Genomic DNA, 17,421 nt, shown 5'->3' with positions numbered 1-17,421 from the left:
TCTTCTTCCAATTCCCGGTAATCGCGCACCAACCGCAAATTGCTAGATGTATTGTCAATTTTATAACCTACTTTTCGAAAAACACTTCTCGTCAAAATACGATCTGTGTACATACACTTCTGTTGCACACAAAAATATCGCGAATATATCGCTGTTTCGAAAACTTTTACTTATTACATCAAAAATTCAATCCAACAGCATGATTTACCGTATTCTTATATTCTTCAAATTAGTTTTAATAATGTAGTAATTATTTATATATATATATATGTGTATATATATATTATACTTTTATATTAAACATGACATGTTATAATAATAACAATTGTTATTATCATAGTGATAATAATAGTAATAATATATATGTATTACATAATGTATATGTATATATCTACAAGAAGTAGTAGGTACAAAGGTATAAGTTATTATTAATAATTATGGTATTATACCGTAATAAACTTGTATATTCCGTACAACAGATTAATTTACTTGTCGATTATTATTAATCCGGTATACAATGTACAACTGTTACACGTACATTTTTGTTCACACGATCTTCGGTTTGTATAGATTGTTGGATTATAGTTATGCTTTTTCACGTATCCGTTTTGTATTCATTAGCTAACTCGACGATTCGCCCCTCCGCGACGAAATTCACCCCACAGTCTGGTGGGTAAATATACAAAAATAAACGTGTATCGCCCAGAAGCAGCCACGGGAAAAGGCACGACAAATTGCTAAACAGAAGCAAACCTCTCATTATACATTTATACACAATCTATAGGCGGATATTGTTGATACATCGTACTTGCTTACTGTTCTTTCTTTTCTTTGTTTTTATTCATTCGTTTTATTTTATTTTTTTTTTTCACGTTTTTTGTGTTTGTAATTCTGCGTTTATTTTCACGTTGTAATTATACGTTTGATTCCATGAAACAAACGCGTGTTCGTCTAACCTTTGCAATATACATTGAGAATTGCCTCAGACGTTTGTTTTCAAGTGCGTTTGGATGTTTTAACAAACATTTTTTATCACTACGTTTAGCACTTGAATTATATTAAATTTTAATACCATTAGAACGTAAATTCTATTCATCATTAGTGTAATTAATTTCTTTTTTTATTACGATTACTTCAGCTATCAGTTTCATTATCAGTTACGAGTTTGCAAATAAACGTCAAGTTTATATAAAAGACTGTAATATTGTATGTAATATATGATGAGTTTTTTTTTTTTTTTTTTTGTTTTTTTTTCATAAATTAATCTACAATCGTTATCTCTATCTTAGTGTTTTACATTGTATTTATTTAATCTCGTTCTATCCGTTCTTTCAACTCTCTGTCGTACGAAATAATATCCAAGAGGGAAGAAAACGTAAGCAATTAAAATCCTCACCTTTGCTCGCGTTGTGAGAAAATTAAAAATTGAAAAGTGCGATTGGCACCCTGTGGTATAAAACAGTTTACATTACAGATATAGAATATTAAATACATCGGTTACTCTCACGGCTACGACTACGTAATAAATACGAATATTCCTTTAGTATGGATCAGTACTTTTTTTTTTTTTTTTTAAACTTTTTTTCGTCTTTTCTTTCCTTAATTTGTCATCTTCTTTAATGTTCAACCTTATCTTATCTAAACGAATTAGAAATACTTGTAATATTAATAGAGATACATATATTTGGTGTGATTCGTAATTTGTAAGTGGGAGAAAAAAAAAAAACAACGAAATGCTATAATGCGATATTACGGAATAAAAGAATGCAACAAGTGATCGAGTAAAATTGAATAAAATATTACTTTGTAGATAAAATTGTTTACCTTGCGGTTTCATAAAATTGTGAAACGTCAATACCTGAAGGGTAAAGATATCGAATAATCGTACAATAGAGATACTAATGTTACTTAAAAAAAAAAAAAAACATAACGGAAATAAAAAGAAGTTAAGTATTGATACTTCACCATAAATGAAAGATCGCGAAGCAAAATAGGCGGAAAATTTTGCATGCACGCGATAAAATATTCGAGTAGAAATTATTCTTAATTTACAGTTATTTTTGTATAATTATTAGAATCATTAGAGTCTTATAATCTGTACATGAGTTATGATAATAGAAGTAGCAATAGTAGTAGCTCAGTTACATTCAGACCATTAATCTTAAGTTTTACCACATTCAAATATTTACATTGCGTTTGTTTAACGATTTGACGATGTATGAAAGAGGAAAAAAAAAGAAAAAAAAAAAATAGGTCAACTGGTTACCACTGGCGCGTATTAAAGATAAAGCAAATTAATCGTGATCATGTGTATAATTATGAAGCATTATAACATAACTTGTGACTATTATTAAACAAACTTTCGATAAAATCAAATTGTCGTTGAATATTATAATATCATAATCATATGCTTGTTTACCCGTTCTTTAAGCATTTTATGTGTAATTGAACGGAATATTTTTTGACCCGCAGTCTTGTTACAGTTTTTAATTGCTGTACAGTATATTTATAGATCCAGATCAATCACCACCAAGAAATTCATCTCGTAATTTGTCGATGGTCAAAACTTATCTAAAAATTATATAAATCTTACGAATTCGTTTCCGTTTCTTTTTGCGCACATTATTTTACAAGCGATTATATCCCGTGAAATTGAGGCAGGAAAGAACCGAAATAAGATTATACGTTATTAAAAAATCAATAATTAAATATTAGTCATGGTAAACGCTTTTTGAACTGCAGAATAATATCGCGGCATGTTATTCTTAAATTCTATCTGATCCTGATCGAACGATCGATCGTCCTGCGAATAAAAATGTTTTACCAATAATCGGTAAGAAAATTTCAGGTTATCCAAGGTGTCTATACACGGTACACAAGACTTACATTCTAGCGAATAGAAGGCAACAGATTTCTGTCGTACCGCAATGGTAGTCTTTCAATGTTCGAGAACATGATTACATAGAGAAAAAAAAAAAAAAAATGCTAAAATAAATAAATAAGTAAATATGCGTACAGTCGCGATTTAAAAATTGACGCCGTATGTATTTTGACATTATATATATACGTCGAGTAGCAATTCGTAAATCACGACTGGGGCTGATTTTTCGTCTTCGTCAAAGTTAAGAAATGATAATAATAATAATAATGATAATAATAATAAAGATAAACACACGCTAGAAACGGAAAACGAACAGAAAAAAATAATCGTCGCCGTAATAACAACAACAACAACAACAAAAACAACAACGAGAATAATTTTCTTTAAACCGGAGGCAGGGCCCAGAGTGTTGCTGTTTTATCGGCGGAGGTGCTGAGGAATGAAAATTCAGTCGGATGCCAGCGACCGGATATGACTTTGTCCTGATGTTGGGCTACGACGACGCTGGGTAACGGCATCGTTAAATCGCCTGTAAAACAGATTAAGAAAACGGAGTGAAAAAAAAAAAAAGAAATTAACAATGAGTCGAATAAATTTTGAAAAGTTTGGTTTTTTATTTTTTTTATTTTTTATTCGTATTTCTTTGTTTCAATTCACAGAATTTTATACCATCTTACCTTGCAGGTCGGTCAAAACAAGTTTATTATCGTATCCACCTGTGAGGAGATAATAAGCGGAAGGTGAAAACCTGATGCTTCGAATATCGGACGCGTGGGGCTTGAAGCACTGAACTGTCCGACCACCCCGTATGTCGAATAGAACGCAGCTGCTGTCCTCGTGTCCAGAGACGAGAAGTCTTCCTGAGGGATCGACGCACAAAGCTGCGACCGGACTTCCGACCTGCAACGGTATCAGATGCTACTCAGGCAAGTAAGGAAGTCAAGTTCCCCGTGAGATTCTCGCGTGACCGATAAAAATCTGATCATCGTAAGGGTGCGTGTTCCGTCACATGTAATGCGACGAAGATTAGAAATGAGAAATGAAGAAACGAGAAATCCCTAATGGCAGTAAAATTTACGTAGGAGTGCTGGATAAAAAATTTGATCAGATATTTTATCGGACGGGAAATGAAGAGAGAAGGAAAAAAAAATAAACGAAAAAATTTTAAATTTGGGCTAGACGAAAGAAATCCGGTAAAATTGAAACTAAATGTTACTACGTTGTTTTTTCAATTAAAATCTGTGAAGAAAATCAAGTCTGATTTAAACTAAATATCGATTTGCAGTTGGAGAAGAAATTTCTGTCAGAGAAAACACGATGCTGACGGATTGAAAGAAATATCCTTCAAGACGTTGAGTGTTGTACATGTTTTCGTATTTCTTTTATTTTTTGTTTTTATTTTTTCGTTTTTACGTTTCGTTTTTAAAACCGACCTTAAAAAAAAAAAAATGAAAATACGTGTCGTTTCAAATCGTTCGTTAAATTGCTACCAAAATCTGTATAACGAATCATCACACACTCGAAACTCGTCTAAATTGTGAATCTAAAATCACTTCCAAGTACGACGGAAAAATAATTTAGAAAATCAAAAAAAAAAAAAAGAAATAAATAAATAAAATCGCATAATTCCCGTGTACACGACTGTTAAATTTCGTCGCCAAACTCGTTTCTTCCAATAACAGAAAAGAAGTAAGGTGTAATAAGAATAGCTAAAGACTATTATCTAAATAGCCAGCCACCAGGCGTTGCGTGTAAAAAAAAAAAAGAAGAAAATATATTTGTAAATTCAATAAAAATATGATCGGCGCAGGAATATAGCAGAGTACAACAAAGTGAGATAGAAATATATCATCCTGAAATCTAACTCGTAAAAAATCACTCACTCTGCTACCAGGAACAGTTGCCGGTGTGACCATATTAACGCATCCTCTTGTCCTGAGGTCCCAGAATCTTACGGTTTTGTCCTGGGATCCGCTAACGAACATCGCTCCACCCCAATTATACAACGTTAATACGTGCCCGCTGTGTCCGCTCAATGCTTGAAAGGGTGTACCGGTCGCGCAATCGGTTACGTATATTTTACAATCACCGGCTCCTCCGCTTATCAATAAACTCGATTTGTTCGACGTGTCCTCGAGGAAGCATAAATCCCTCACGGTGCCGTCGTGCATCGTCAGCTCGACTTCCTGGCCTGAAACAGGTGTTGATTTATCAATGCTTGACGGATCGATGTTGCGAAGAAAATATAGCAACGGCGATCGTAACGATAAAGAATAGTAACGGATCCTAGACTTTCCGGTAACGGCTGGAAAACTAATTTTCATTTCCTACCTAGAACTATATTTTTCTATTGTGGTAAAAAATGAAAATAGTCGAGGACTGAGCGGTAACCGGAACTAAAAATTTCTCTGTGTTGAAAAAAAAATTCAAAAATATCAACCCGTTATGAAAATAAAATCAGTTTATAAAACTTTCGAGAACTGTTGTTTCCTACGTTTTCCTTTTTTTTTTTTTTTATCTATTTTCATTTCTACAATCATCAACTTTCGATGCAACCAATTAACGGAACAGAATTTCAAGAAGCACGAAGTACTCGTTACACATTTTCGCCAATTCTCGTTCAGTTATAATATCTGGACACTCGACGACTTTGTGCCGCAGAAAAAATAATTGTACTGCAGAATACGTGGGCTAATTGCAGCAATTTGTAAAATTAAACTGACGCTGCGGTTGGTGACAAAAAAAAATAAAACAAAAAAAGCGTTGACCGTGTCAAAGTCCTCGCAAAGTGAAACAAAACGGTGAAATTTTACCTTCGTTGAAAATTACTTGACGTCTGGATCAGCGAGTAAAGAATTAAGAAGGAAGTGTAGCTGTTTTATATATATATATATATATACGTATATAATATAAAAGTAAAACCGCAAGGCGACCGAAGGGGAAGAAAGTGAGAAATTAAAGCAAGTCATTTTATAAAAGTCTTCGCAGTGATTCGGTGCAGCAATAAATTTGTGCTGCCTAAATTTCGAAGCGTGTCGCAGCTTTCTTACAAGCGAAAGGTCATCTCTCATTGTCAGGTTCGTTACATTAATACAATCGAGTTGTTGTAAGTCGTGTGAATTCGCTTTTGATTTCATTCGAATTCACCTCTCGCTTCTCGCATACCGCATATTATACATCGATACAACATCCGCAGGATAAAAACAGCCATTTGTCAATATCGTGTATAACAATCACGGATAAAGATCACTAAATAGTGATACCTAATGGAATAAAAAAAAAAATTGGGAATGTATAATTTTCTAATAATGGGCAAAAATAATCGATTATTTTATCACGATTAATCGAGTATAATTGATTAATTTTTTCGAATCGATTGATCGATGCATCGATTATTTTGAGCCGAGTGACCGTCGCTTAAATTTTCTCACTATACCTTCCAGGTTCGAGTTTTCAGCGTTGAATCGCATCAGCTTGACGGTTTTGTCGTTACTTCCGGTTGCCATAAGCTGTCCATCCGGTGTCCATGCCAGACAATAAATCGAACCCTTGTGATGTTTTGTTCGTTTGAACAAAACGGTAGGTTGATAAGTCTGGTGGTCCTCCCTGCGACAGAAGATTAAAGAATAAAATTCAAAGTAACAACAAATCGATGCGGCTGAATAAACGAGACAAATTATACGCGCGGTGAGGAAATAATTAAAGATTCCCGAGAGAGAAACGAAGCGCACTTTCTTCGATTGGATTGTGGGATATTCCCAGGATTCGCCTGAACGTCGAGTCGCGCTTATTGTAAAAGTAACGTCCGGGTTACTAATTAATTAAACGGAGTAAATCACGGTCTATTATAATTATTATCATCGTTATATGCACCGAGGAAAATTGCAGAGCGAATAAAATATGAACAAAAGCCGGCTGTGGGAGAGAGAAAATTATAGGTGGAAAAATTTTTCTTTAAATAAAAATAGTAAAAAGTTTGCGATCCAAGTAGGTATGGTATGCGTGCACACATGAGTGCGACTTTCTCTTTTTATAAACATTCATGTACCCGAGCACGCAATTAATTAAATATATAACACAAGGTATTAACCGTATGAAGATTTCCAATTTTCCCTGCACTTTTTCCCTCGTTGAAATCCGCTATTTGACTGCACATTTTTTTATTTTACATCGCGAAATTTAAACCTACGAATTGTCGACGAAAAATTAACGGCAATTGTGTATATATAAAAAAAAAAAAAAAAAAAATTAAATAAAAAATAATAAATAAAGCCGCGACCATTTACGCTTTTTTTTATTCATTTTTACCTGGCCTACGTATCGTTGCTGAAATTAATGCTATTATACGTCGGTAGAAATCGTTACGAAATAGCAATTAAAAACGGGTCTTAATTAGATGCATGTGTGACAATTTACGGTCCCAATTTACGGATCGAAAAACAATTTGGTGACAGAATATCGCAAGCATCTTCGGATCCATCGGACACGAATATAATTATACAGTAAAATATGCATATCGCGACAAGTTGCGATATGTGGTCATGAATAATCGTTTATAATTAAAACCGAAGAATTTTTTTTTCCTGTACAAAATTTTACCAAGCCACGGCCTTGAGATGTGAATTATAATTTACACACACACACACACACATATATATATATATATATACCCGATTTCTCATCATTTCGCGGGACGGATATAAATTCCTTTTCTTGTTTTTTTTTTAATTCTCGTTTTCCCTTGGATCGAAAAAAAAAAACAACAAAAAAAAGTTGCAACGATCTTTGGAATAAAAATCTATCTCCAAGGACATCTTAAGTTTATAAATTCTTTCCCGAGAGAATAATTGTACCGAGAAAAATGCGAAAGTATTATATTGTACGTTGAAAATCGTCTTCTGGGATTTCCTACGTTTAGTAAAAACCTGACTTAACGCATTTGATCTCTGACAACAGCTTGATGTATGGTATACTAAATTATTTCCATTTCGGTACATCATGCTTTTTAAACGACGAGTTGCACCTATATATGTATATATATATATATATATATATATATATATATATATATATATATATATATACGTATACCTATATTGAGACACACAACGTACATGGGGCATTGATTTTTTTTTTTTCTTTTTTTTTTCCCAACCAATTTTCCTATACACACCAACTTTCTAAACGCTACATGCATTAAGTCCGGGCGCTGCAGCAGCGACTGTAATTTTATAACCAGCTGCGGCACTCTCGAGACGAGCGAAGAGAAGATATCCTCGGAATCGCGTCCGAGAACCACATTGACATCTTAATATGGCGGGAATGAATGCGCGTTATTATTTAAATACAAGTGTACAAAGCGTTATTCCGAAGAAAAAAATTTTAAAACCCGTTTTATAAGGTAAAAATTTTCATACGCTGAGAAAAATTTCATTCGTTACGGTAACTGGAAAAGTTGAGTAAAACAGGTGTCGTTAAAAAAAAAAGAAAAGAACTGTTTGAATATTGTTGGAATTACGAAAAATCGCTTCCGAATATATGTTGCACAGAAAAGCGAGAAAATATGGGTTGTTCACAGGCGTGTTTTCGTTACAGTAAATGTTACTACGTCAGCGAACAATTTACCGCTTCAAATTATTCGACTTAATTAAGGAGAGAAAAATAAGAAACAAAATAAAAGAAAACATCGAATTAAGATTCTGAAAATCCGTTCATAATTCACCGAATCGTATCAGCGTGTTAATAACCGGAACCAAACCGGAACCGTGAAAGAGTTAGCGGCGTCATGGGGAGTATAAAAATTATGGCTTATGCATTTCTATAGAGAATAATAATTAAGATAAGGAAAATAAAAACCCGTTACAAAATACATAATCAAGTAATCGGATGGTCGAAGGTAATAATATAATCTTTTGTACAGGGCCAAGCTTCCATTACTAATGAGAAAGTACACCTATAAATTACCGGTCAGCTACACTCGTAATATGTAACAGGATAAATAACATTCAATAAATATACTACGCGATGAAATGCATAGAACCGCAGAAAAAAACGATACAATGAAATCAAATTTACTGAAATTAAATGACAATTGTGTACAAAACAGATTGACAATTTTATATTCTTCGTTGTAAGCTTGTCTCTAAATCTGAACTGAATTAAATTAGCTCTCGACAAATCTCGAATCAAGTTTCAAGTTAAATCGACCGGAACGTGACAAAATGACAAATTAAAACTTGCAGCAAGAAAGTATCAATTTTTTTATATTCCTCTGCAAAACTAAAAAAACTCTGCAGAGATAATTGTTCAAATATGTACAAATAATTTATACATATATATATATATGTGTGTGTGTGTGTGTGTGTGTGTGTGGTATAATATGTACAACGTTTCTAAACTGAAAAATATAATTCTTCAACTAGATACTCGACTGAAATAAAATTGAATTTCTCGGCAATTGCGTTATATGCTCCGTTTGGCATCAAGGCTCGCGAAGAGTCGTTAAAGGATAGAGGCTCGAGTTGATTTTCAACGTTGTTGTTGTTGTTGTTTTATCTATTTATTTATTTATTTATTTATTTACATTTTTTTTTTTTTTTGTTTTGTTTTGTTTCCCTTTACTTTATCCTTTTCATTTTACATCATTTCACCTATAAAAGCAAGCGAATAGCCGCTAGACTTGGCTTAACGAGGAGAATTGCATTCGTAATTCGACATGCGCATCTTTTATTGCGATATGAAAATATCTTTTATTCACGTTTTTTTTTATTTTTATTTTTTTTCTTTTTTACTCAAGCCTCATTTTTACGAAACGTTTGCGAAAATCGACGCAGAAGGCCGAAGCAACGACTTAATTTGAGAAAATCAACCGGACGTTTTGACACCGAAGAATTACGATCGTATCCTGTGAGAGAAATTGCACCTCGTACGGTACGAAATGATAAATCGTATTCTATACGATTACACGTGTGTATTACAGATGATCCAGATAGATCGAGTGTATGTCATGTATCAACAACAGGATACATCTGATAAATCACCGAGTCTAAAATGCAGTACGAAACGAAAATCTGGGTCCGACGATTTGTCTTAAAATAATTCACATTCGTCAAGAGATTTTAATCTCTGCTCCAATGCTCAAAAAAAAAAAAAAAAAAAACAACAAAAAATAAACACGGGTGTATACATTTCACTCAACTATCATCGAACACAATAAATCACAATCTTTACCGCTATAACACGGCGTTAAAACTGATCAGAGAAATTATTTGCCACGGTTGAAACTTTCGCCGTTGCGTATTGTCGGGTGTTCGCTTTGAGCATAAATATCACGTACGTAAAGCACTGTTTGAAAAAAGAGTAAAAAAAAAAAAAAAACGACAACAATTACCGTTTCTCAATAACAAAACCGCCGCAATTAATTTCTGGCGACAAAGTAATCGTTTGTAATATCTGGATGAAAAAAAAAAAAAAAAAATAATTCGAGGGTTAATCGACCGTTATAGATAAAACAATCGCCTGTACGAGATATAAACTGTATATGGGGCATTCCGCGTCAAAGCAACGGGTCATCGGCCCAATCCCCTGAGATTTTGATGTCCAATTGATAGTTTTTGGTTTGTTTCGTTGAAAAATAATCCCTCTAATTTTTCGAATTATTTCAGACATTTTTTAAAAGTGTGGCGACATCATGAAGTTAAGATGTATATCTTATTCACACGATGATGTATATTTTTAAAATCGGTGAGACGTTTTTTTTTTTGTAAAATCAGGAACTTGAAAAAACACATTATTGTGCCACGGGATGAGAATGCTCGATAAACTCTTTTCTTAGAATTTATTTTTAACGACGGTTTTTATTTAGTGAAAAATAAAATAAATAGAAGCGCCGTTGTGGTAAAAAATAAAACAACTATTTTCTTTTCGTTTCAAGAATAACAACCAAGGAAACTATGGTTGATTAAAAATAATAATATAAATAATAATAATAATAATAATAACAACAACAACAACAACAATAACAACAACAACAACAGAAACTCGTTAACCAGAAACTTTAAATGAAATACAGCATTTATTTAGGGAAACTGCATAATTTTTTATCATATTTCAATGTTAATTTCATATAATTATGCACTTCAAAGAAAACGTAGGTGAAAAGTACAGGTAATGAGTAATTTGGAAAAATTAGAGGTATTATTTCGGACCGAAAGAAACTAAAAAAATTCGTTCCTCATCAGAATCACCAATCCGGAATTGCCCCGTATGTATAAATTTACGATAAATAAATAATTTACAATTGAATATAACTCACCGAACGTCGCTGAGCTTCGGATAAGCGCATATTCTTAGTGTCTTTGAGTTTGAGCCAACGGCGTATAATTTTCCATGCGGGTGAAATTCGGCGCATCTTACAGCCTGAACATCCTCGAGAGCGGTTACGGGAACAAATCTTGGACGACCTCCGCTGCTGCTGCCATTGCTGACGTCGAGGTCGGGTCTCGGTTCCTGCTGAAAATAGATGAGAGAGAAAAAAAATGAAAAACACAGTTAATGAAAAATGCAAAAAGAAAATTTAAACACGCACGTATAGTTGTAACTTCGTAGCGAAACGCGGTGCGGAAATCGAGTTTAAGGTGAGAACGATTTTACAACGGTGAAAGGACAAACAACCGGTGGAATTAATTAATTAAAGTTTAACAAAGAACCACTGAATATACCTACGAACAAACAGCAAACGCGTCTCGTGTACACGCATATGGCGTTTATCAACGGCATAATCGAAAATTGAGTATACAAAGTTGGAGGCGGATCGACTGTAATCGTTTCTGTAACTGAAACCGCGTGCCGAGAGTTTAAACTGCAAGGCTGCTACTGACAATGAATGGTGTTTGTAATACAGGCGAGGGAAGTCTGAACCGATTCGGGAAGACGGTGATCGAAATCGCCTGGAATTGCAACAACTCGAAGATGCAATGACTCTACTCTACTAGAGCTGAGTTGTAAGATTTGCTGTATAAAACCGTCAAGCTATGACGATGACGAAACGACTAATGGAAATAGAAAGTCGGACCTAACGCTGAACGGAATCGCTTGGAAAATATTCGTACTTTAGTCAATTTAGCCGATTCGAGCAGCTGTTTTTAGGAATGTTGGAAAATTGACTGAGAGAAATTTTTAGTTACGGTTACCGCTCGGTTATTATTTATTTTTATTTTTTACCACAATAGAAAAATATAGTTCTAGGTAGAAAATGAAAATTAGTTATCTAGTATCCGTTGCTATTCTTTCTCGTTACGATCACTGTTGCTAGATTTTCTTGCAACTGTTGCGAAAATTTAACGCTTGCGCAACGATAAATCGACGTTAAAGCTTCGTTTAACTAAAAAAGTGGAGTAAGCCTCACAAACTGATTCAGCGTTGCGATAACCAAAAAAGGATCGACGATAGCGCAAAATGGTTAAGCGTGTCTCGTTTTTCGTTATTCCAACAATATTTAAACAGTTTTTTTCAACGATACCTGTTTTACTAATTTTTCTAGTTACTGTAACAATTGAAATTTTTCACAGTGTGGTTAAGAATAACCTAAAACGATCTGATCACGATAAACATCGACTGTATATATCCTAATTCACGGGGGGAGATGAGAGCAGAAAAATGCAGAATCCGATCCAAATTTTTTCATCGTTCTCTGGTAAAATGTGTATATGTATATTAACAATAACGTTTAAATACTGGTCCAAAATTGCGAGATAATATTACTGCCTAAATATATACAACTAATTGATGTGATCAATATTTAACTCGTACAAGAATCTTTTCTCTCGACGAGGCAACGCGATGATTGATTCTTCCGTAAATTTCATGCATGCATTATTGATTATTATAAAGACAAAAAAATTCTCGCCAAGATAATAAAAACGTTGTATAAAGTACAATTAAATTAGTAGAAGTGTGTATACGTATAACAATTATATTTACAGTCACGAAAGGACTGTTAAGGAGGTTAAATCGTGAATATTACGTTTGAACGATCGTCCAACCGGCGGAGCTTTTACTTTTGAACGTTAAATCTCGGTAATGTGAAGCGCGTGTAAAGTGTGAAGCGAAAGAGAAAAATGACTAAAAAAAAAAAACTTGAAAATTTAAATAATCTTCTACGCTCTGCGATAATGATAATGACGATGATCATGTTACCTGATAATATAAATTTGCTTTGCAAATGTGTTAACTTTTCGACGTTTCCTAAAACCGTACATCAAGCCGCGCGCACGCGCAAAGCAGAGCAAAGCAAGCTCTATAGTTTTAAAGTACTTTGGTTTAAAGTTACAGCTTTGCTCGTTCGGTTCAGGCCGCGATCGTTTCGCAAAATTAAGGCAATAAAGTCACGAGCTCATCTACTTTCACCAATTTACAGGGAAACTCGCCTCGCACCGGCAGCTTAAAGCCACCGTACCTCGTCGGACAACAAACTTTACACTTTGTACCAATATGGTTCCATTCTTTGTCCCTTCGAGGTCGCACCGAAAAGCATTTCCCTTTCTTTATTTTTTTTTCCGTACCGTTCATCCGGAACGAGTTCTAATTTTTTCTTTTCCTTTTCTTACACCCTTTTTTTTTTATACAAACTTCAAAACCACGTCAAATATTAATTTTAATCTACACTGTTTCATTATTTTTAGTTTATTTCGTGTAACATATATCCATATATATATATTTTTAAAAAACGTCGTTACAAAAATTACCATTTTGCTGTTTCAGAATAACTGCAGTCGTTGAATTTCAAAAAATTCTCAGTCATTTGACGCTGTATGACATGGTTTGCTTGATTTGCGAAGTAACGAGTTTTTTTTTCTTTTTTCGAAAAATGCAACAATGCAATAACGTTACGAACTTCAATCTGATATATATTATACATAGTACGAACGTAACATGTTTACTAACTACACTGATCGGTCTTATCTGAAGATGGGATAATAATGTCTTCCATTCGCATATTTATACATTGTAAGTGTAAAATATGCAGCTATCGTGAAAAAGTAATTGAAAATTGAAATAAAATAATATGCACGTATACACATAAATACGTAAAATGGACGGCCACGTTGGATTTTAATCATCGGATTGCACGTGATCGTTTTTTTTTTTGTACACTCGCAAGAAGATTAATAATTGAGCGTGAAGTCACGTATAATGTACAATTAACCGAGGTCTCGATTTGTTATTTTCTTTTTCTTTTTAAATTTTTTTCTCGTTTTTTCCTCGTTGAATAAAATTTCTGTTTCGCCCGTAATACAATAATATACGTAGCGACGAATTACGGCGAAACTATAAATGCCACGGCGGCGATATCGTGACGCAACGTTACGTATTAAGTATAATTTTATCGCACAGGTTGACATTTACAACAAGCTAGAAATGTACGGGTGTTCGATTATAAATTTAAATTCGTCTTAGGACTTACGGTCTAAGAAGATGCAGAGCCACGCGTGCGCGTTCCTGGTACGAAGGTGACAAAAAATAAATAAATAAACAAATAAATCAAATAAAATAGCAAAGTAAAAAGTGCTTTAGAGATCGTTTGTGTCCTCGCTTCTCGTTGGACGATCATCATCATTGTCATTATCGTTATCATTATCATTATTATTATTATACTGCTGCGGGATAATTTTACAGTGTTATACATATATATTAATATGCCCGAATAACGATATAAGGTGTGAGAAAAAAAAAAAAAAAACTTGTCCCACGATTATTTTATAGACCTGGCAGAGAAAAAATTGTTTTTTTCCTTTTTTTTCTCAACGTGAAAACCGATCTGCTGGAAATTTTTCTCCATTTAACCTAAATTCTACCTTTTCCGTAAGAAAAATTGTTGTTGTTGTTGTTATTATTATGACGATTATTTTTATTATTGTTGTTATTGTTATACTGTTAAAATTATAATCATCACGCAAATAAGTCACGAAGGCTCGACCGCGTTATCGGATTTTAACGCTTTCGCGAAGCTGAAAAACATCCGTTAAAATTATTACTACAGTGGGAATCGATTGAAGGAGAATTTTTTATTTTTTTTCAGTTCCATTAACTAAAGTCAAATCGCGAAGACGGATTAACCGGATCAGAAAATCCTAGCGAAATTTGTCGAATATGCAGGTAGGAGATGGAAAAAAAAAATTTTACTGATTTTGTGCTAAAAATATGTGCATATGCTAATCATTACATCGATTGACTTTCTTAAACATACGTACATACGTTTATGTACAAGGCGGGATTTATTTTCGATCTGAAATGTGGATAAGTTTAAAACGCTGTTAAAAATTTAATTATTATCATCAGCTCAATGTACAGGGCGTCCCAATTTAATAAACGCATTACGTTTTCAGTTTCAATTGAAAAATATGTCCTATAAAAGTTTTGTGGTTCCGACCAGTTTCTTTTCTTTTCTTTTTTTAATGAAATCATACATTTTTGTTTCGACTCAAATATTCTTTGTTCGAAAATGTGGTTCTTTTTTTTTTTTTTTTTTTTTTACAAAGCGAATAATTCGTGAGATACAGGAAAAAATCAAATTCCGGAAGACACGGAGAGGTCGAGACGCGATGAATAGAATCACTAACGCGTACAGAACAAATCCAAGTGCAATCCTTTCGAATCCACCTTCCCGTGTCTTGCAGAATTTGATTTTTCCATCTATCTCACGAATTATTCACTTTGTATACATAAAAGAAAAAAAAAAATTGCCCGACAAAGTTGTACATTTTCGATTAAAGAATATATTTGAGTTGAAACAAAAATGTATGATTCCAATTTTAAATAAAATTCAAAAGTTAATAATTAGCGAAATTCGAATATCCGTTGGAAAATTGTTATTATTATACATATACAGAGTCTTCTGAACTGGATTAAGTTTCGGAGATGATCGTGAACATATCTGCCATATATGTATATTCGCGACGAGGGAAAGCGTTTCAATATATGTACGTATATACGATTCTACGAACAGATATTACCAATCTGTCGATATTATACCGTCGCTAGGTTCTTTCCATCTCTTCGACTCTCGTCGTTAAAATATTTTACTTTTCACCGAGTATTACTATACAGTTCTCGAACAGCGATTTCACGGTTTCTGAAACCTGATTTAAACCGCTGAAATAAACCGTCACAACCGATCTATGTACAAGAATTTTTATTACAAATCTGTTGATACGATTATCCACGTTTCGTCTCAAATATTTCTCACAGTTAAATTGTATCGTTGAAACGCGGAGGGCAGGAAAATTTTACAGTTTTATAAACAATTTTTTTTTCTTTTTTTTTCATTTTTTTTTCAACTAAAATCACCGAACACCGAATATTTGTGTCTCAATTATTCAGCGACATCACTAATATAATTAGACGAAATATCTAGCCGATATTTTTGATCACTTTGTAGTTAAATCGTTAATGAAATATCCGTATAACATTGTCGTTGATTTCCGGAATATGTCATTCGTAATATCAGCCGATATTGAAAAGAATATACATATAAAGATGCTTGCATAATTTATACGCCCCGTAATTAAATTAGTGTCTAATTCAATCGGGTATTTTTATACCGACAATAAATGATGACGAATAAAGAGTTGTTCGGGGAAATAATAAAAATTTAATTGAAAAACGTCAAACTTTACCAGAAACATAAAAAATTATTCAGTTATACGCGTATGTAACCTTTACCAACGGATTATACAATATTTCCGTGAGCATAATCTTGTGTCGGCAGCTGTTAATTACCGCGCCTTTCGACTAACGCATTTTGCGCAACTTCCGGGTTCACCGAGAAAGTAATCTTTACGCGCGTGCGTTTGTTTATTATTTTATCCCTAGTTGAAAGGTCGAAAGGGGTAAAACTCCGTTCGCAATTGGAAATTTTCATTCGTTGGCATTCGTCGGATACAATAACAATTGCGCTTGATTTTCGTAAAAATAAAACTGTCAATTTTCACTATAAAAAATGAAATATTTCTCAGGGGCATTTCACTGTTTTTTTTTTTTTTTTTTTTTTACCACAATATAATATATCCAGCTACATCGCTTCTATGAAAGAATAAGCGAATGAAAAATTCGAACGATCAATGATTTTGTTTCACTGACAATTAGCGATCCCATTTTAAAATTAGACGACTCTGATCGAGATTTTAACACAAAGATTTGACTTTATTACAATGACAATAATCAGGACAAATATAATGCCGATTGATCGGCGAATCCGACTGACAAATTCTGATATTTAAAATCCGGTATACAGTGAAATCTATCGAGGTGATGTATCTGGGTTGCGACATACTTTTTCAGCTACCTTTGCGTAGCGTTTATGTATATATACATATACATATAAATATATATATATATATATATATATATACATATTGCAATAGCAGCCTTCAGAAAGAAGCAAATGATACATAATAGAAACTTGGAGAAGATGCGTAACTAGGTGTGTAAGTATACGTACACACAGACAGGGTAATAAAATCTTGCTCGAATCACGTACA

At 33.5% G+C, this 17,421-nt stretch overlaps 1 protein-coding gene across 5 annotated transcripts in view; it reads right to left on the bottom strand.

Moving 5' to 3' along the window:
• Window positions 1–900: 900 nt before the first annotated feature.
• LOC107226914 (WD repeat-containing protein 47) overlaps window positions 901–17,421 on the bottom strand; it is a 103,728-nt gene continuing 87,207 nt past the window's right edge. For 3 of the 5 annotated variants that reach the window (XM_046730125.1, XM_046730121.1, XM_046730122.1), the window contains exons 6-10: window positions 11,196–11,392; window positions 6,318–6,487; window positions 4,765–5,072; window positions 3,559–3,799; window positions 901–3,410 (exon numbers count right to left, since the gene is read on the bottom strand). In XM_046730125.1, coding sequence (XP_046586081.1) covers window positions 3,265–3,410; window positions 3,559–3,799; window positions 4,765–5,072; window positions 6,318–6,487; window positions 11,196–11,392 — 1,062 coding nt within the window. In that variant the 3' untranslated portion in view covers window positions 901–3,264. The remainder of the gene's footprint in view (window positions 3,411–3,558; window positions 3,800–4,764; window positions 5,073–6,317; window positions 6,488–11,195; window positions 11,393–17,421) is intronic. The other 2 variants (XM_046730123.1, XM_046730124.1) reach the window with 2 other exon arrangements.

This window comes from Neodiprion lecontei, chromosome 2 (assembly GCF_021901455.1).
Source record: "Neodiprion lecontei isolate iyNeoLeco1 chromosome 2, iyNeoLeco1.1, whole genome shotgun sequence".
Lineage (NCBI taxonomy): Eukaryota > Metazoa > Arthropoda > Insecta > Hymenoptera > Diprionidae > Neodiprion > Neodiprion lecontei.
Note: the sequence above shows the minus strand (reverse complement) of the source record. Positions and strands in the feature narration are given on the sequence as shown.